Source organism: Narcine bancroftii, chromosome 6, assembly GCF_036971445.1.
Source record: "Narcine bancroftii isolate sNarBan1 chromosome 6, sNarBan1.hap1, whole genome shotgun sequence".
Lineage (NCBI taxonomy): Eukaryota > Metazoa > Chordata > Chondrichthyes > Torpediniformes > Narcinidae > Narcine > Narcine bancroftii.
Genome location: NC_091474.1, coordinates 35213658 through 35234213, shown reverse-complemented (window position 1 = coordinate 35234213; position 20556 = coordinate 35213658). Strand labels below are relative to the sequence as shown.

The following is a 20556-nucleotide window of genomic DNA, read 5'->3' as shown; positions in this document are numbered from 1 at the left end:
ACACCACCTGAATTGTGCTGCCATATCAACCCCCATCCCCATCCAGTCGCACTGCCATCTCCCTCCCCCGTCCTTGCCCGCCCAACTTGCACTGCCGGTGTTTCCCCCCCCCACTTGCCCAACTCACGCTGCCGATCACTTGCCCGCCCGACTTATGCTGTCGTCTCTCTCCCCACTTGCCGGTTTTTGGAGCTTTCCAGATTTTAGATGCCCGGATAAAGGATTGTGTACCTGTACTCCAGCTGCCAATTATTAGTAGGATGCCACATTTTAAAAAAAAACATCAATTTTTTTTTGTCATTAAGGTGTTATATTAAGCAGATAAAAGTACTGCAAAAAGCAGGCTGGGAGTGAAGGAAAATGAAAAAAAATACATTATTTGTGGCCTGGTCACAACCTATGAGTTGCATTAAAAACTGAACACCTTAGTACCTGTATTTTCCATCTTCAGAGGTGATGTTCCAGGAATTTCATTCACACCCATAAAGCCAAGACCCAACCATTCTAAGATCAATGAATAATTTACTCCAGCCAATAGAAGACCACCCTACAAAATTAAAATATTGTGTAAGACATGCAAAATTACGGTCGTGAATTTTTTTTAAAATCTGCAAATGCTTGAAATCTGCAAAAAGAGAGAACGTCGGAAATACTCGGCAGGCCAGGCAACATCTCTGGAAAGAGAACCAGAATCAGTGATTCAAGCTGAAAACACTTCTTGCCCTAGCCACATAAAACACACATTTTAAAATGGGTCCCAACAGGAAGGATGTCCAGGACCATTGATCCATTTCAACTCCCCTCCATAGATTTGCATTGAAGAACTCAAATTTTCATTGCAACAGATGTTAATGGAAACACACATCAAGATAACGTTTCCTGATGGCAGCTTCAGAAAATATTCTAATTAAATTTCTATGCCCAATGTGATGATAATTTGTAAGGATTCATACATTTGAAAAATTCATTTTGAAAAGGTGAAAAATAGTAGAATGATCAGTATTCATACCCCTCCACTCTGCAAGCTTTTCCAGTGCGCTCTTGAGATGTATTTTTCCAAATAGTTTTCGTGAATAACTCCTCGTGTTGAGCACTCCAAGTGTTTTGCTGCAGAGCAAATATTTTCCTCAGATTCCCTCATCTGGTTGGTTACCTAGAATAATTCATAATTATATTTTTGGAGGACAAACTCGAGTGGGACAAGAGGTAAACAGAGCAATGCAGAGTGTGGTAGAACGGGAAATCTGAGAATAGATACACAATTCCTTGGAAGGTGTCACAAGTAGATAGGGCCACAAAGAAGGCTTTTGGCAGATTAGCCTTCATAAATCAAAGCTTTGAGTACAGGAATTGAAATGTTATGTTGAATTTGTACAAGACAGTGGTAAGGCCAAATATGGAGAATTGTGTGCAGTTTTCATCATCTACGTATAGGAAAGATATTAATAATACTGAAAGAGGGCAGAGAAAATTTACCAAGATGCTGCTGGGACATGAGAAGTTTGAGGTACGGAGAAAGGTTGAAGAGATTACAAATTTCTGGAGTGGGGTGCCACGATTAGCGCAACGCTGATACCAGGACAGAGGTTTCAATCCTACGCTGCAAGGAGTTGGTAGGTTCTCCCCACATCTGCGTGGGTTTCCTCTTGGTTGCTCAGATTTCCTCCCTCCACTCAAAACTTTGCTAAGGGTTGTAGGGTAATTGGATGTAATTGGGCGACATGGGCTCATGCATGTCTAAATGAGTGTCGGAGAAAAAGGGGAGATTCAATAGAGATCAACAAAATTATAAGGGATTATAGATTGGTTAAATGTAAGCAAGTTTTTTCCATTAAGGTTGGGGGAAGACAAGAATAAGAGGAAATATTTTAAGGGTGAAAGGCAAAATGTCTAAGAGGAACATTTGGGGGAACATCTTCATGCAGAGAGAGATGAGAGAGTGGAACAAACTGTCAGTGAAAGATGGATGCAAGTTTAATTTTAGCATTTAACAGAAGATTGGATAGATACATGATGGGCAGGGTATGGAGGGCTATGGTCATGATGTGACTAGGCAGAAAAATCATTTGATACTAATTCTGTTATTTTATGAGGAACGGATATAGAACTCAATGTTTTGAAGGAAACGTAAAAAATTACGGGTATATTTCTGATTTACAATTTATCTGTGTTTTGTATATATGACATGTTCTGTGCCATTGACTAGAAGACTTCATACATAGAGTATTAACTGTTAAACTCAAAAATATATTAAAAGAAAAATCATTTGGCACATGCTGGATGGGCCAAAGGGCCTGTTTCTGTCCTGTCGTGTCCTCTGGTTCCATAATTTACCTCATGTAAATGTTATTAATATCCATTACAAGACATGGGGTTTCAGCACTGCTTTATAGACTAGCAAAGAGGTGCAATTACAATGCAAAATAAAGAGAAGAAAGCAGTGAGGGGAAAGTGAAAGTGTTCTCTCTCTGACAATCTCCTTTTACCCCACCCTCTGGATTCTCCAATTACCCTACAAATGATCCTACTTGAATGGCATAGGGGTCAAAGCACTTCGCTTCAATTCTGGACCATCTCCTAATCAGAAATACCACAAATGGCCAGGCTGGACACTGGTGGATTGGAGACAATGGATGAAAGGTCAAATGGCAAAGCAATGGGATTGGGGGTGGAGATTACTATGTGGACAGAGGCAGTATGTCAATTGAAAATGGCTCAAGAAAATTTGTACAAACTTTCAAATTCAGATTCCCCAGTAGTATGGATTAATTAACAATCATGTCATTGGACACCATCTGAGAATTCAAATACATACTAAAGCTCAACCTTACTTCATAATAGGCTCCTCGCAGGTGCTGGGGGAGTTTTCTTCTGAAATCTCTGGTGTTCCTCAGTTCCTTCAGGGTGAATCTTTTCAGTAGTTCACTGTTACTCCTTCCACCTACCCTGACCAGACCAGTGTGCAAAAATCCATAGATTCCTGAACAAAGAAAACAATAACTCTTTTAGCTAAGGATCTCCTCTTTCAACCAGAGCTGGACATAGGTGGAGCTTTGTCCAACATTTCAATACAATCATACTATCTTCATTTAAAGACCTGTTGTACCCTTACTAATATTCTGAGTTGGCATTCTATGCCATCCTGTACTTTATTAGTGGTACTCCTATTGAATTATATGTGTAAAGGCAATGGAAAAATAAATTTCGTGAAAGGTGGTGGGGGATGGGGTAGATTATCTGAACAAATTGCATTTGATTCTGGCACCTCACTTTAAGGAGGATAGACAGTATTTGCTGTGGAATGGAATTTTAATTGAGTAAAAAGGTGTTACATGATGTAAACAGGACTGTAATCTAGACTCTAAATACCTCTGGTGTGGAATCCAATTGAATTGTTTGGATGACTAAAGAAGTTGATAGAATACATGGAGGAAATCTACTTCCCCTGGCTTACTTGGTCCAATATGCTATGAATGAATACAAAGGCATGCATAACCTCATCACAAGGATCAAAATTAAAGTGGCAGATGTATTGGAAAACCCAAGAACCGTAGATAGTAGGAGTAGAGGCCATCAAGAGGCCTTGTTAATGCTGTCTCTGAATCCTGGATTTGCAGAGAACTATTAAGAGGAAAGCGGAATTTATTGCTCACAGGATCATTTCCAGCAACAAACATTGATCATTTACTTAAACATACAAGAAGGAAATCTTATGCTTCCTTAAATTTAATTCTTCTGGTGAAAGGGAAGGTTAACGTTAGAGCTGCGGCAGCTTGAATAATGCACCTGCTCATGTATATATGGGTATGCAGTTGATGATGTTCAATTAGCACCTGCTTCATAATAATTGCTCCTCTCGACAGATGCTGCTGAGCATTTCCACCATTTTTTCTAGCATTGCACTATTTTGCATTTAGATGATATGATGATAGAAGCAATTTCAATGGTAGTTTTCCAAAGGAAACTAGAAAGAAACAAAAGAGACAGGAAGTGGGAAAGAGATAGGGAGTGGAGTCTAATTGGACTGTCTTTCAAAGCTGCCAATGTAGACTGGGCCAAATGCTTTCCTCAATGCCACAATACAATTCAATATCCTCTTCAATGTCTTGTATACCTCAATGAAATCAGCTATCATTCTTCTGATCAACAAATAAAGGCTACTCTTACACGATATCCTCTCAGACAAATGAATTTACACTGCATTGATTCCAAAGGAAGTAGTTTCACACTTTGTTACTGGGAATAAAATTGTACACATTTTCTTCAACGATCGCAGCTACTGAGACCAAAAATCAGACTCATTTATGCAGAGTTTATTGTCAAGGTAAACTTACCTTAGTCCTCATTGGTTACTCTCAATAGATCTCATCATCTGCTGTCAAATCTATCTTCTTTTGTCAGTACCCTCAAGGACTAGCCTCTAATTCCTTGAAATCTGAAGTGCGCGGATAATGGAGCCGCCAATGAAATCAACTGTTGCCCCCAAGATGGAAGTCTTGGAACAATTTCTTTCCACTTACATTGTGGCAAAATGTGGATCATGCCCCAGTCTAATCTCGAGACAGGTAATATTTTGCAGATCAGTCCAGCTAAGTTAGCTTTGGCCTTCAACTCTTCCCTTAATTCTGGATAATAAGCAGAGTGAAACTATTGTGAACACAAACAGTAGTTCACAAACAGTCCTTCCTGGCAGCCTGTGATAGACTGAACATTGTTTAAGTATCCATCCTCATTTTCCAGGCCTGCTTTCAGCCTTGGGTATGGTTGATCATACTACCTTATTGCCAAGCGTTCCTTTAATCATGAGCCATTTGGTGCCTTCTCTTATTTACCATCAGTTCGTGATATTAAGCAGTCGACATCTTTTAAGCTCAATTACAAAAGATGGTGAAAATAGGAGCACATTCCAGCAAAATGAAGATAAAAGGATTCCCAAAACACCAGCTTTGATGAATTTCCACCAAATACCCTGAATACTTGCTACGGTTAATCTGGAGAATTGTTCCTGAATGTGTGGTATCCTTGCTGTCACAGCACACAACTAAACCCAGTTGACTAACCATCTCACCATTATTCTGGAACAGCACTTCATTTTCATCCTCACAACTGGCAAAAAAAAAAAGGAAGATTGCTTGGAAGCTTCACAAGTCAGAAGAGACCAACTGAAGCGGAAGAAAAAAAAATTACAAGGTGGGGGAGGGAGTCAAAGCAAGTGGAGAGCATATGCACACACAAAAACAAACAGGGACGCACATGCACGGACACACACAACAGCAACGGTGTAAAGCATGGCTTTGGCATGAGGGAGATTTCATGCCAGCTCCTGAAATCCACATTGTTACATGATCTATATTGTTCCTCGAGTCAGAGTACAAGTGCAAGACTAACTTTCAATGTTGGCAAAGGTATAAAGAAGAAATTCAGCTGGAGGATAAGGGACACCACAATTTCCCCAGTAGCAACCCACATAGAGCTGGATCTTAAACAGGAAAGAACACCTCAATCCTTCCGTTGCGATCTCCTTTTGTTTTTAATGGTCTTATCCAGCTTACAGCATTCGTGTGCATGGAGAATCACATGAAGGAAGTACCTGATTATGTTTAGCAATTGTTTTTTTTTTAATTTGGTCCTATTATTACCTAAAAATATGGCCTTTATGATGGAATTTCCAAGTAAAGCTCTCAACTGATGGGAAAAGACAGAGCAGAAAGTTAGTGCGGTTCCGAACGGGCTGGGAAAATTTCAACTGGAAACATGGTTATTATCATTGCGATATTTTAAATAACAATACAGAACAATGAAGTAGTTTTGTTCTCTAAAATAAAATAGTTGTTTAATGAACATGATGTTGTTATCTGAAGTAGAATCACTTGGGCTGAAACTGCAAGCTACGTCAGTTCCGTCTTAAAAAATTTGATTTGAAAAATAGGCTGGATCTTCACAATTCACTTTTCCAAATTTAATGAGCACTTAACACTAGTGTGCAGTGGCTGCTGGATGGCAAGATTTTATTAAAAACATCGAAATGCTGGAGGGACTCAACAAGTCTCGCAGCATCCATAGGAGATAAAAGATTATAAAGCCAACATTTCGGGGGGGGGGCGTGGCAAGATGGCGTAGAGTCTAGATATGTAATCTCGACCTCTCTGGCCAGACTTTTAAGTACCCGTTTTTTAACCCTTTGTTTTCAAGTTTAAACTTTTAAAATGTTAGTTTAAAGTATTAAGGAACTATTATGGCCATTAATGGTAAAAAGATTAAACCTCAAGTGCAGAAGAAGTTACATTTTCGAAGCGCTGAAGATTTGAGGCCGAGACGACTTGATACACCTTCAGGTTTAATCTCTTCAGTGTCTAAACTTCAAAGATTGCCTGTGGGGGCTGAAAAAAATGTCTACTACTCACCAAGTGAAGGATGGCGCTGGAATTATCCGTTCTCTGGAAGAAAGCGCGTGTTCCCAAGAAGTGGATCCCGATTTGGAAAGCCTTTCGATTTCAACAGAGGGAGCACGCAGGAAGACGACTTCATTGTTGGAAATGCATCAGGAAGCATTTCAACCTGAAGATATCACTTTCCTTCGTGATTTTGTGAAAAAACAACGAGATGCGGGGGGAGACCAGCAGCGACCCCTGAGGAAGTCGGGGTGCCGTCACTGGGAGTCCAGACCCGCAGTAAAACTTTTAAACTACCTTCTGTTGAGTTGAAGCAGGAGCTGCAGTTACCTTGTTCTGCCACTACGTCAGAGAAAGCAGGGCTGAGTTTTTCTGATCTACAGTTTATGCAACTAAATGCAGTTATTCAGCCTTTAATGAATGAGATGGTTCAAATGATAAGTTCAGAATTGAATATAGTTAAAGCACGTGTGGATGCATCTCATGAAGAATTTTTAAATTTCAGACTACTTTTTCGGACTGTAAACAACAAGTGGTTTCTAACACAGAAAAAGTGTTGAAGGTTGAAAAATCAGTCATAGAATTGGGAGAACACGAGAAGGAGCTAGAGAGGAAAACAGACCACTTGGAGAATCAAAGCAGAAGGAATAATGTGAAAATCGTTGGTTTGCCAGAAGGTATAGAAGGACAAGATCCTCTTCGTTTTTTTAAAGACTGGATCCCACAAATATTAGGGCAAGAATTTTTTTCTGGAGGCTTGGTACTGGAAAGAGCCCATAGAGCTCTAAGAAGAACACCCTCAGCTGGTCAACCACCGAGACCGATAACAATTCGATGTTTGAATTATTTGGACAGAGAAGCAATACTTCGACTAGCAGTGCAAAATGCGAGACAACGACAAACTCTGTTATTGATTCAGAATAGCAGAGTTTTTTTTTAAATCCTGATTTGAGTCAAGAGGTCATTCAACGTCGACGTCGATTTAATCCAGTTCAAGAAGTTTTGTGGTGTAAAGGTTATAAGTCTACTTTTCGCTACCCGGCAGTGTTGAAGGTGTTTTATGGAGACTATCAATTTCAGTTTTTTGAGAATGATTGTGAAGCAATGATTTTTGCTGATTTATTGCCAGATATAAGAGGTCAAAGACGTAGTCCACCATTGTCTCCTAAAGAAAAATCTCATTGTTCTGGAAACGAAAGAAATAGCAGAAATGGGAAAAGCGGGAATGGAAAGAGTCCAACTTCTTCTGAAATGGGATCTTCGAGATTGGAATCTCTTGAATGAAAAGAAGAATTTTCTTTTTCTTATTTTTTTTTGTCATTATGATATTTTGATGTTATTTATTGTTTGGCTGCCCATTCAGAGCCAGCTCTTCAGCGCTTGACGTCCTGCTTTGCGGAAACTGCCAAAATGTTTGGCCTGGAAGTCAGCCTGAAGAAAACTGAGGTCCTCCATCAGCCAGCTCCCCACCATGACTACCAGCCCCCCCACATCTCCATCGGGCACACAAAACTCAAAACGGTCAACCAGTTTACCTATCTCGGCTGCACAATTTCATCAGATGCAAGGATCGACAATGAGATAGACAAAAGACTCGCCAAGGCAAATAGCGCCTTTGGAAGACTACACAAAAGAGTCTGGAAAAACAACCAACTGAAAAACCTCACAAAGATAAGCGTATACAGAGCCGTTGTCATACCCACACTCCTGTTCGGCTCCGAATCATGGGTCCTCTACCGGCACCACCTACGGCTCCTAGAACGCTTCCACCAGCGTTGTCTCCGCTCCATCCTCAACATCCATTGGAGCGCTTACATCCCTAACGTCGAAGTACTCGAGATGGCAGAGGTCGACAGCATCGAGTCCACGCTGCTGAAGATCCAGCTGCGCTGGATGGGTCACGTCTCCAGAATGGAGGACCATCGCCTTCCCAAGATCGTGTTATATGGCGAGCTCTCCACTGGCCACCGTGACAGATGTGCACCAAAGAAAAGGTACAAGGACTGCCTAAAGAAATCTCTTGGTGCCTGCCACATTGACCACCGCCAGTGGGCTGATAACGCCTCAAACCGTGCATCTTGGCGCCTCACAGTTTGGCGGGCAGCAACCTCCTTTGAAGAAGACCGCAGAGCCCACCTCACTGACAAAAGGCAAAGGAGGAAAAACCCAACACCCAACCCCAACCAACCAATTTTCCCCTGCAACCGCTGCAATCGTGTCTGCCTGTCCCGCATCGGACTTGTCAGCCACAAACGAGCCTGCAGCTGACGTGGACTTTTTACCCCCTCCATAAATCTTCGTCCGCAAAGCCAAGCCAAAGATTGTTTGGCTGGGGAGGGACAGATTTGCTCCAAGCTCTTTACTAGTCATCAGCCACTGGTGGGTGACCCACACCCAATTTTTGTTTAGGGATTACTACCTTTTAGTAGTTTTTTTGGGGGGGGGGGGGGATTTCCTTTTTTTTCTTTATTTTTTTTTATTTTCATTTTAGTTAGCTTTTAATTTGTGATTTTTTTTCCTATTGGACGGCCTATATATGTTGATTTGAGTTTTCATATAAAGATATTATTGGTATTTAATAATAATAGTAGGTATGTCGAAGTTGAGGTTTGCTACTTTTAATGTTCAAGGATTAAACAGTTCGATTAAGCGAAAGCGAGTCTTGGCGTATATTAAGAAAATGAAAATTGATATTGCTTTTTTACCAGAAACACATTTGAACGTGAAAGAAAGTATGAAATTAAAGAGGGTCTGGGTTGGGCATGTATATTCTTCTTCATTTAATTCTAGGACATAAGGCGTAGCAATCTTTTTTTTTTTTTTAATTTTTTATTTTTCACACCATAAATCACAATAGCCATGATATACACTTTTTCTTTTCCACACATTTACAGTGACTTTTTCTCCCTCCCCCCTCCCTCCTCCCTCCTCCCAAGCCACCCCCCCACCCCCCCCCCTCATCCATTTTAGGTATACAATCTAGGTTGCATTAATTCAGTTAGACAATGTTGTCATTCAACAAAAATACACCAGAAATTCTACTGAGTCCATTCTTTTCTTTTCTTCTCCTTCCATCAACTTAGGTAATGTTTGTTCCCGGTAGGTTTTCGCTATTGTATTTAATGTAAGGCTCCCATACTTGTTCGAATAGTTCAATATTATTTCTTAAACTATATGTTATTTTTTCTAATGGAATACATTTATTCATTTCTATATACCATTGTTGTATTTTCAAATTATCTTCCAATTTCCAGGTTGACATAATACATTTTTTTGCTACGGCTAGGGCTATCTTGACAAATCTTTTTTGTGCATCTTCCAAGTCAATTCCAAATTCTTTATTTTTTATGTTACTTAGGAGAAAGATCTCTGGATTCTTTGGTATATTGTTTTCTGTTATTTTATTTAATATCTGATTGAGATCATCCCAAAATTTTTCTACTCTCTCACATGTCCAGATTGCATGAATTGTTGTTCCCCTTTCTTTTTTACATCGAAAACATCTATCAGATACTGTTGGGTCCCATTTATTTAACTTTTGCGGTGTAATGAATAGTCTGTGTAACCAATTATATTGTATCATACGCAGCCTCGTATTCATTGTATTTCTCATCGTTCCAGAGCATAACTTCTCCCATGTTTCCTTTTTTATCTTTATATTTAAATCTTGTTCCCATTTTTGTTTAGTTTTACCATTTGTTTCCTCATTCTCCTTTTCTTGCAGTTTAATATACATATTTTTTATAAATCTTTTGATTAACATTGTATCTGTAATCACATATTCAAGGTTACTTCCCTCTGGTAAACTCAAGTTGCTTCCTAATTTATCTTTCAAGTAGGATCTCAGTTGGTAATATGCCAGCGCTGTATCTCCAGTTATATTGTACTTATCTCTCATTTGTTCAAAGGATAAGAATCTACTTCCTGAAAAACAATTTTCTATTCTTTTAATCCCTTTTTTTTCCCATTTTCTAAAGGCAAGGTTGTCTATTGTAAAAGGGAGTAGCTTATTTTGCGTCAATATTAGTTTTGGTATTTGGTAATTTATTTTATTTCTTTCTGCATGAATCTTCTTCCATATATTGAGGAGATGGTGTAATACTGGAGAAGTTCTATGTTGTACCAATTTTTCGTCCCATTTATATAATATGTGTTCAGGTATCTTTTCCCCTATTTTATCTAATTCTAGTCTCGTCCAGTCTGGTTTTTCCCTTGTTTGATAAAAATCTGATAGGTACCTTAATTGTGCGGCTCTATAATAATTTTTGAAGTTTGGCAATTGTAAGCCTCCTTGTTTATACCATTCTGTTAATTTATCTAGTGCTATCCTCGGTTTCCCCCCTCTCCATAAAAATCTCCTTATTATTTTCTTTAACTCTTTGAAGAATTTTTCTGTCAGTTGTATTGGCAATGCCTGAAATAAGTATAGTATCCTTGGAAAAATGTTCATTTTAATACAGTTTATCCTTCCTATCAGTGTTAGTGGTAGCTCTTTCCAATGCTCTAAATCGTCCTGTAATTTTTTCATTAGTGGATTGTAATTGAGTTTATATAATTGGCCTAGATTTTTGTTTATTTGCACACCTAGGTATCTTATTGCCTGCGTTTGCCATCTGAATGGGGATTCCTCCTTAAATTTTGAGAAATCCGCGTTATTCATAGGCATTGCTTCACTTTTATTTACGTTTATCTTGTATCCCGACACTTCTCCATATTCCTTCAATTTCTTATATAGTTCTTTTATTGATAGTTCTGGTTCTGTTAAGTACACTATCACATCATCCGCAAACAGACTGATTTTATATTCCCTGTCTTTTATTTTTATTCCTTTTATATTATTATCTCTTCTTATCGATTCTGCTAGTGGTTCTATAGCTAGCGCAAACAATAATGGTGATAGTGGGCATCCCTGCCGCGTTGACCTGCTTAAGTTAAATTGCTTTGATACATGTCCATTTACTGTCACTTTCGCTAACGGTCCCTCATATAATGCTTTAATCCAATTAATAAACTTCTCCGGTAAACTGAATTTTTGCAATACTTTGAACAAGTAATTCCATTCTACTCTGTCGAAGGCCTTCTCTGCGTCAAAAGCAACTGCTACTGCCGGTGCTTTATTTCCTTCTACTGCATGAATTAAGTTAATAAATTTACAAATATTGTCTGTTGTGCGTCTTTTTTTGATAAATCCAGTTTAGTCTAAATTTACCATTTTCGGTACCTGTTCTGCTAATCTGTTCGCTAATAGTTTAGCTATTATCTTATAATCTGTGTTTAGCAGAGATATTGGTCTATATGACGCTGGTGAGAGTGGATCTTTCCCTTGTTTTAGTATCACTGTAATTATTGCTGTTTTACATGAATCTGGTAAGTTTTGTGTCTCATCAATCTGGTTGATTACATCCAGGAGGGGCGGTATTATTAGGTCTTTAAATGTTTTGTAGAATTCTATTGGGAGTCCATCCTCTCCTGGTGTCTTATTATTTGGTAAATTTTTTATTATCTCTTGTATTTCTACTGTTCCAAATGGTTCTGTTAATTTATTTTGTTCCTCTATTTGTAGTTTTGGTAGTTCAATTTTAGTCAAAAATTCATCTATTTTCCCTTCTTTCCCTTCGTTTTCGGTTCGGTATAATTGTTCATAGAATTCTCTGAAGTTTTCCTTAATTTCTTTTGGATTATATGTAATTTGTTTGTCTTTTTTCCTTGTTGCCAATACCATTTTCTTAGTTTGCTCTGTCTTAAGCTGCCATGCTAAGATTTTGTGTGTTTTTTCACCTAGTTCATAATATTTCTGTTTTGTCTTCATTATATTCTTCTCCACCTTATATGTTTGTAATGTTTCATATTTTATTTTTTTATCCGCCAATTCTCTTCTTTTGGTTGTATCTTCCTTTATTGCTAATTTTTTTTCTATGTTTATTATTTCCCTTTCCAACTGCTCTGTTTCCTGATTATAGTCCTTCTTCATCTTGGTTGCATAACTTATTATTTGCCCTCTAATGAATGCTTTCATTGCGTCCCATAGTATAAACTTATCTTCCACTGATTCCGTATTTACTTCAAAGTACATTTTTAATTGTTTTTCAATAAATTCTCTAAAATCCTGTCTTTTAAGTAGCATGGGGTTTAATCTCCATCTATACATTCTTGGAGGGATGTCCTCTAGCTCTATTGCCAATAACAGGGGTGAGTGGTCCGATAATAGTCTAGCTTTATATTCTGTTTTCCTAACTCTCCCTTGAATGTGGGCTGATAACAGGAATAGGTCTATCCTTGAGTATGTTTTATGTCTAGTCGAGTAGTATGAGTATTCCTTTTCTTTTGGGTTTTGTTATCTCCATATGTCCACAAGTTTCATTTCTTGCATTGATTTAATTATAAATTTGGTTACTTTGTTCTTCCTGTTAATTTTTTTCCCCGTTTTATCCATATTTGGATCCAAATTCAGATTGAAATCCCCTCCTATTAGTATGTTCCCTTGCGTATTAGCTACCTTCAAAAAGATATCTTGCATAAACTTTTGATCTTCTTCGTTAGGTGAATATATATTAAGTAGATTCCAAAGCTCTGAATATATCTGGCATTTTATCATAACATATCTCCCTGCTGGATCTATTATTTCCTCTTCTATTTTAAATGGCACATTTTTGCTAATTAATATAGCCACTCCTCTTGCTTTTGAATTATACGATGCTGCTGTTACATGTCCTACTCAATCTCTCTTTAATTTCTTGTGCTCCAATTCAGTTAAGTGTGTTTCTTGGACAAATGCTATATCTATTTTTTCCTTTTTCAGTAAATTTAGTAGTTTCTTCCTTTTAATTTGGTTATGTATTCCATTAATATTTAGAGTCATATAGTTCAGCGTAGCCATTTTATATTTTGTTTATCTTCTCTTTCCGTTTTTCCATCATTACCTTTCCTCCTTTTCCATTTCTGTTTTCTTATTTTCAACTCTTTACCAGACAACATTCCTACAACATCCAACCTTTTCCTTATTCTCCTATTTCTATCTTCTTTATCCCCAATCTCCCCTTCCCCTCCTGAGTTGCCCTTTATCCCTTGTCGGACAACCACATCTCCCCTCTCCATTTGGTTTTGCGAATCCACTCGCAAGCGTCAACTGATTTTGCAGTGACCGCTCTTTTCCCCCACCCAGCCCCCCCCAGAAAAGATTTCGCTTTTTATATGTCACAAAGGTCACTCTTTTAATTCCCTCCTTATTCTCTCTATTCCATTACCTTCCCTTATTAATTCTTGTCTATACTCTCTATGTTTTCCTCTAATTACAGATACTTTCACATATGCCCATTGTCTCTATTCACTCTTATACCTCTTTACCCGCATACATATCAATCGTGGTCATTTTTACCCTCCTTACCCGTCTTCATCCCTCAGTCTATTTTTGTCTTTACCCACATACATATCAATCGTGATCATTTTTGCTCTCATTACCCGTCTTCATCCCTCAGTCTATTTTTGTAATTGTTCTGCAAATTTTCGTGCTTCTTCTGGATCCGAGAATAGTCTGTTTTGTTGTCCTGGAATAAATATTTTCAATACCGCAGGATGCTTCAGTGTAAATTTATATCCTTTCTTCCATAAAATCGCTTTTGCTGTATTGAACTCTTTTCTCTTCTTTAGGAGTTCAAAGCTTATATCTGGACAAATGAAGATTTTTTGCCCTTTATACTCCAGTGGTTTGTTGCCCTCTCTTACTTTTTCCATTGTCTTCTCCAGTACCTTTTCTCTTGTAGTATATCTTAGGAATTTTACTACAATAGATCTTGGTTTTTGTTGTGGTTGTGGTTTAGGGGCCAATGCTCTATGTGCCCTTTCTATTTCCATTTCTTGCTGTAGTTCTGGACATCCTAGGGCCTTAGGGATCCATTCTTTTATAAACTCCCTCATATTCTTGCCTTCTTCATCTTCCTTAAGGCCCACTATCTTTATGTTATTTCTTCTGTTATAATTTTCCATTATATCTATTTTTTGGGCTAGTAATTCTTGTGTCTCTTTAGTTTTTTTATTAGATTCCTCCAATTTCTTTTTTAAGTCTTCTACCTCCATTTCTGCTGCTATTGCCCGTTCTTCCATCTTGTCCATTTTTTTCCCCATTTCCTTTAAGGTCATATCCATTTTATTTATTTTCTTTTCTGTGTTGTTTATTCTTCTTCTTAAATCATTGAATTCCTGTGTTTGCCATTCTTTAAATGACTCCATGTATCCTCTAACAAGAGCAAGTATATCCTTTACCTTGCCTTTCCCTTTATCTATTTCACTGTATTCTTCCTCTTCTTCTTCCTCTGGGTTGGTCATCTGCTGTTTCTTTGCTGCCCTTTCCTCCTCTTCTTTCTTGTTTCCATTGTCTTCTGTGGTCTCTTCTTGCTGCAGGTGTTCTGCAGCTGTCGTTGCCGGCTGTGGAGATCGACTCCCCAGCTGGTCCCCCCTCCCGTCGGTGTGTTTTTTTTCATGCGCGGTTGCGCACTTTTACTCGGCTCTGTGAGCCATTGTTGTAGTTCTTTTTCTACCGACCTGAGGTAGTGGGGTCTTCTCTCCACAGCGGGCCTCTTCGGACAGGTAAGGCCTTCACCTTTTTCCTCCGTTGTCTTCTCTTCCTCTCTTCTTTCCGTTGATTTTGATTTTTCTCCTTTTGTCTCCATCTTCTTTCCACCTTTATACTCACTTTTCTTTAACTTGTATTTCTGTGCCTTTGTATTTTCTCTTGTTTTTCCCGACTTTTCTGGAGAGGGCTGGAGTTCACCGTCCGGCCACTACTCCATCACGTGACTCCTCCCCAGGCGTAGCAATCTTGATACATAAAAATTTATCCTTTGAATTACAATCAATGGAGGAAAAGGCAGGATTATTCTTAAATTGAATTGTAAGATTTTTATTGAATTTTGAACTTTACTTAATATTTACGCCCCAAATGCAGATGATGAAATATTTATTTCAGATGCATTTTTATGTTTGGGTCAGGCTAATGGTAATATTTTAGTTGGTGGTGATTTTAATTGTGCTTTGGAACCTTTATTAGATAAATCTCTGAAGAAGTTAAGAAATCTAAGATGGCAGTTCAGGTTCAAGCGTTGATGAAAGATCTTAATTTAGTAGATATTTGGAGACATCTTAATCCGACAGAGAAAGATTTTTCCTTTTATTCATCTAGACATGAATCATTTTCAAGGAATGACTTCTTTTTAGTATCTTACAAGGGAAAATACAACAAGTGGAATATAAAAGTAGGGTGATTTCAGATCATTCTTTGTTATATTTTACAAATGCAACATCTGAGAAAATTCAAGTGCCCTATCGTTGGAGATTTAATACAGTTGTTAAAAAATATGGAATTTATTGATTTTTTTGAAAAAACATTAATTTTTTTTGAAAGAAAATTCTAATTCTGTTCAAGTTTGTATTATTGGATGCTATGAAATCTTATTTGAGAGGACAAATAATTAGTTATACTTCTAAAATAAAAAAGAATCGATTAAATAAGAGTCTTGAATTAGAGAAACAGATTGATGAGTTAGAAAAGGAATTTCAGAAAGATGCTACAGAAGATCAGAAAATAGAATTATCTAGGTTGAAATTGGAATATAATACTTTGCAATCTTATCAATTTGAATGTGTGATTAATTGGACTAAACAATGGTAATATGAATGGGGAGAGAAATCACATAAGGTATTGGCGTGGCAATTAAAGAAAGAACAGATTTCGAGGACTATTAATGCTGTTAGACTAAATTCTCTTATTACATAAACCTCATGAGATTAATGATGAATTTTGTTCATTTTATAAAAAGTTATATACATCTGAAGGAAAACAAAAAACTGGATCGATTGATCTTTTTTTAATCACAGTTGAATTTACCGATATTAGAGGATGCAGATATACAGGAGTTAGAAGAACCATTTACTGATTTGGAAATTAAAGTGACTATGATGGAAATGCCGAACGGTAAATCGCCCAGTGATGATGGATTTTTGGTAGAATTTTATAAAATTTTTTATGATGATTTATCTACAGTGTTTGGGGATATATTACGTCAAATTGAATTACCCGAGTCTTGTCCTAGTGCTTTAATTACAGTAATCCCAAAAAAAGAGAGATCCTTCATATAGACCAATTTTGTTGTTAAATGTAGATTATAAAATAAAAAGAAATAGTGTATATCATGGCTAATGTGATTTATGGTGTGAAAAATAAAAAATTTTAAAAAAAAATGTAGATTATAAAATAATAGCTAAAATATTAGCGAATAGATTGGCTAAATTTTTACCTAAGTTGATTCATATGGATCAAACAGGTTTTATAAAGAATAGATATGCTTCAGATAATATTTTGCGCGTGATTAGTTCACCCGATGGTGATATCTTGAGATGCAGAAAAAGCATTTGATAGAGTTGAATGGAATTTTTTGTTTAAAGTTTTGGAGAAATTTAAGTTTGGTCCTTTCTTTATTGATTGGATTAGGGCTCTATATAGTAAACTGATAGCTAGAGTATTGATGAATGGTTTGATTTTGGAACCTTTGAAATTGACTCGATCAACTCGTCAAGGTTGCCCTTTATCACCAGCTTTGTTTGCGTTAGTGATTGAACCTTTAGCACAGCTGATAAGACAAAATACACAGATACAAGGTATGAAAGTTTTAGACGAAGAGTATAAAATTAATTTGATTATAAAACTGATTTGATTAAATGGAAAGATTTACCTATTAATTTATTGGGTAGAATAAATACAATTAAGATGAATATTTTTCCGCGTATACAATATTTGTTTCAATCTATTCCGTATTTACTTGATAATATTTTTTTTTGAGACTTGAATAAAATGGTTAGGGAGTTTTTATGGAAAGGTAAATTTTCGAGAGTAGCTTTGAATAAATTAACTTGGAAATATGAGTAAGGGGGATTACATTTATCACATTTTCAAAATTATTATGAAGCAGCCCAACTTAAATTTATTAGTTCATTGATGGATTTGGTACGGCCTCCTAGTTGGGCCAAAATTGTGATGGAAAATATTTCTGAATTTGAAATACATCAATTTTTGTTTAGATGGAATATAAATTTGTTACAACAATATAATGTGCCTATACTAAAACATTTAATGAAGTTATGGATAAAGAAAAATAAAATGATAGCCTCTAGGGATAAATTATCGGCTTTGACTCCGTTGTATAATAATCAACTTATTTCTTTTTCAATACATAATCAAAGTTTATTGAATTGGAGAGTTAAAGGTGTGAAAAATTTGGGAGATTGTTTTAAAGAGGGTAAATTTTCATCTTTTTATTAAATGGGAAGCGGATATTGGTTTTATTTTTTCTGAGGATGATTGGTTAGATATCTGTTATGATGGTGTAACTAGATTGATAAATGCACATAATGCAATGATTATAATTTTTTACATCAATTTTACTTAACACCTGAAAAATTAAAAAAGTATGGTTTTCATGAATCAGATTTGTGTTTTAGATGTGGTAATACAGTTGGAACTTTTTTTCATGCTGTTTGGTCATGTATACATATACAATCTTTTTGGAAGAAAATTCAATCATTTTTTAGAATACCTGTATAAGATTAAAATACTTTTAGATCCAACAGTATTTTTATTGGGTAGTTTGCAACCTCTGAAAGGCTTGGGATTAGATAAGTTTCAGCTTGCTTTTGTATATTTAGCTTTATCTGTAGCGAAAAAGTGTATTGCTAGTACGTGGAAAGATACAAATATGATTGATATTAATAGATGGCATAATGAGATGAAATATTGTTTAATAATGGAAAAAATTACATACGTTTCGCGTGATAATTATAGTTTTTTTATTAAAAAGTGGTTGTTATATTCAGAATATTTACATTTCAATTTACATTGATTAGATCTTAATATGTATATTTAATTTTTCTTTAATATTTTTTCTTTTTTCCTTTATGGCTCTCCTTAGGAGAGTTGGCTGAAGGGGGGGGGGTTCTTTTCTTTTTTTTTCTATATATAAAAAATAATGTTCATGTTTATGGTTAATTGTTGTATATGTCATGTACTAATTTGTTTTTTGAACGAATAAATAAAGTTTTTTTTAAAAAGCCAACATTTCGGGCCTGACCCCTTCTTCAAGATATACTCAAATTACAGCAACTGCAGACTTTTGTGTCTCGCATGATTTTACCTCAATATCAGCTATGTTACCAATAAGACATAATACATTATGTAGTGAATTCAGAATTCTTCAACTAATAACCAAGTTAAGCTTTGTACATCACTTTTGATAGCAGTCACAAGTGATGAATACATTACGCAGTTGATTCATATAAGTGGAGTTATGACACACTGTTCATTATTATTTTTACTATTTAAAATGTAACAAATGATAATGCCAAATAAAAACATAATCCCACAACCAGACACATATTCCCCTCTCCTCCTCCTGTAGAGGCCGCACCCTAAAAACTCCATCGCCCATTCCTCCCTCCCCACCAAATGCACTCTACCCCTGTGACCTCAGGAAATGCTTGTGCCCACACCTCCTCCCTCACCACCATTTTGGGCCCCAAACAGTCCTTCCAAATGAAGCAAAATTTCACTTGTGAATCTACAGGGCCCATCTACAGCATCCGGCACTCCCATTGTGGTTTCTTCTACATTGAAGAGATTGGTCACAGACTGGGAAATAGTTTGTCATGCACATCTCTCAGTCTGCTACAATAGCATGGAGCTTCCCGTGGCCACCCATTCCAATTCCCCCCCCCCCCCCCCCCCACACCATTTCCTTTGCAGACATGTCTGTCCATGGTTGCATGCACTACTGGACTGTGATCACTCACAAATTGGAGGAACAGCACCTCGTATTCTGTCAGGGCATCCTCCGACCAGACGCCATTAATAGGAACTTCTCTGGTTTCTGTTAGACTACCACCCCCCCCCCCCCCCATTTTTCACTGCTTCTTCTGTCCCCTGGTTCTGTCTGTCTCTTTCTCACTCTCTCTCCCCTCTGTCTCCTTTTACAGAGAGAAAAAAAAAATCAATTCTCACCTTTCCTCTCTTCTGTCCTTATCATATCCAATCCAATTTGTCTGCATTTCTGCACTCCTCCCCTCCCATTCTTTCCTTCTCCCGTCAGCTTTTTGAATACAGGTATGTCTCTCTTTGACTCGTATCTTGAGGAAGGGCTCAGGACATCAGTAATGCATCTTTACCTCCTATGGACGCTGCGAGACCAGCTGAGTCCCTCCAGCATTTCTGTATTTTTATTATAATCACACAATCTGCAGACTTTTGCATATCATTCCAACTACACAACCATTACTCTTCAGTTATACATATGGAAACAATGGTTAAGGAACTTTTCATTATTGTCTAGTTAATATATACAAGCCCACAAAAGTGCAGAGATAATATTATACAACACTGATGCAAAATAATTTGAAAACAAGTTTCAAGTGGACGAAGAGTAGAATCTTACCTTCGAGAAACTGGTCAAGTGCATGATTTGTGTAGCACACCACTAAAACTGGACACTTCTGTAGATGCATTTGCCAAATGTTCTCATTGTGTAATAGGGCTTGTACAATTTTTAATCCTACATAGGTTTTGCCTGCAAAAGATGAATTGGTATCAGCTCAGCAAAGTTTAAATATCAACAGATTATAAACAGAGTTTGTCAGTGAAACATCTATTTACTTTTTCATTTTCCAGTAGAAACACAAACATTCATTACGAGACGACATACAACTTTATCTTATTTTCTTTGTGTAGGAAACATTGGTTTGATCTGGGATATCAGGTCACTCCTTCTAAAAGCCCTGGAACAATCATGTGTGCTTTCGTCCACAATGGGTGAATTCGGCTTTGATTTTTATCAATAGTCACCTGGAAAATGTTGGGCAATGTGAACAGCATGGAAGAATCTTCCACAAGCAAATAACCTGGCAGCACTGGTCACCATTTAATCAAACAATGCTCTCAAGAATTCAAGTGCCCTGACAAATGTTTTCTCGGACTTTACAACACTCAAAATTAGATTACTTTCAAAAGGCATGGGATTAGATTATTCTCCAGAGAATCTCTGGTTAATGACTGTTCGATGTGGAGGAGGAAAAATTAGGATAGCACTGTACGTTGGGAGCACCCAGAAGCAAATGCATCAGCAGTGGA

General features: G+C 37.1%; 1 protein-coding gene across 7 annotated transcripts in view; it reads right to left on the bottom strand.

Moving 5' to 3' along the window:
* The window catches only part of LOC138735937 (NFX1-type zinc finger-containing protein 1-like), a 60272-nt gene that overhangs the window by 19265 nt on the left and 20451 nt on the right, over window positions 1–20556 (bottom strand). For all 7 annotated transcript variants that reach the window (XM_069884612.1, XM_069884616.1, XM_069884613.1 and 4 more), the window contains 4 exons: window positions 19865–19996; window positions 2832–2980; window positions 1010–1153; window positions 433–547 (listed from right to left, as the gene is read on the bottom strand). In XM_069884612.1, the coding sequence (XP_069740713.1) occupies window positions 433–547; window positions 1010–1153; window positions 2832–2980; window positions 19865–19996 (540 nt within the window). The remainder of the gene's footprint in view (window positions 1–432; window positions 548–1009; window positions 1154–2831; window positions 2981–19864; window positions 19997–20556) is intronic.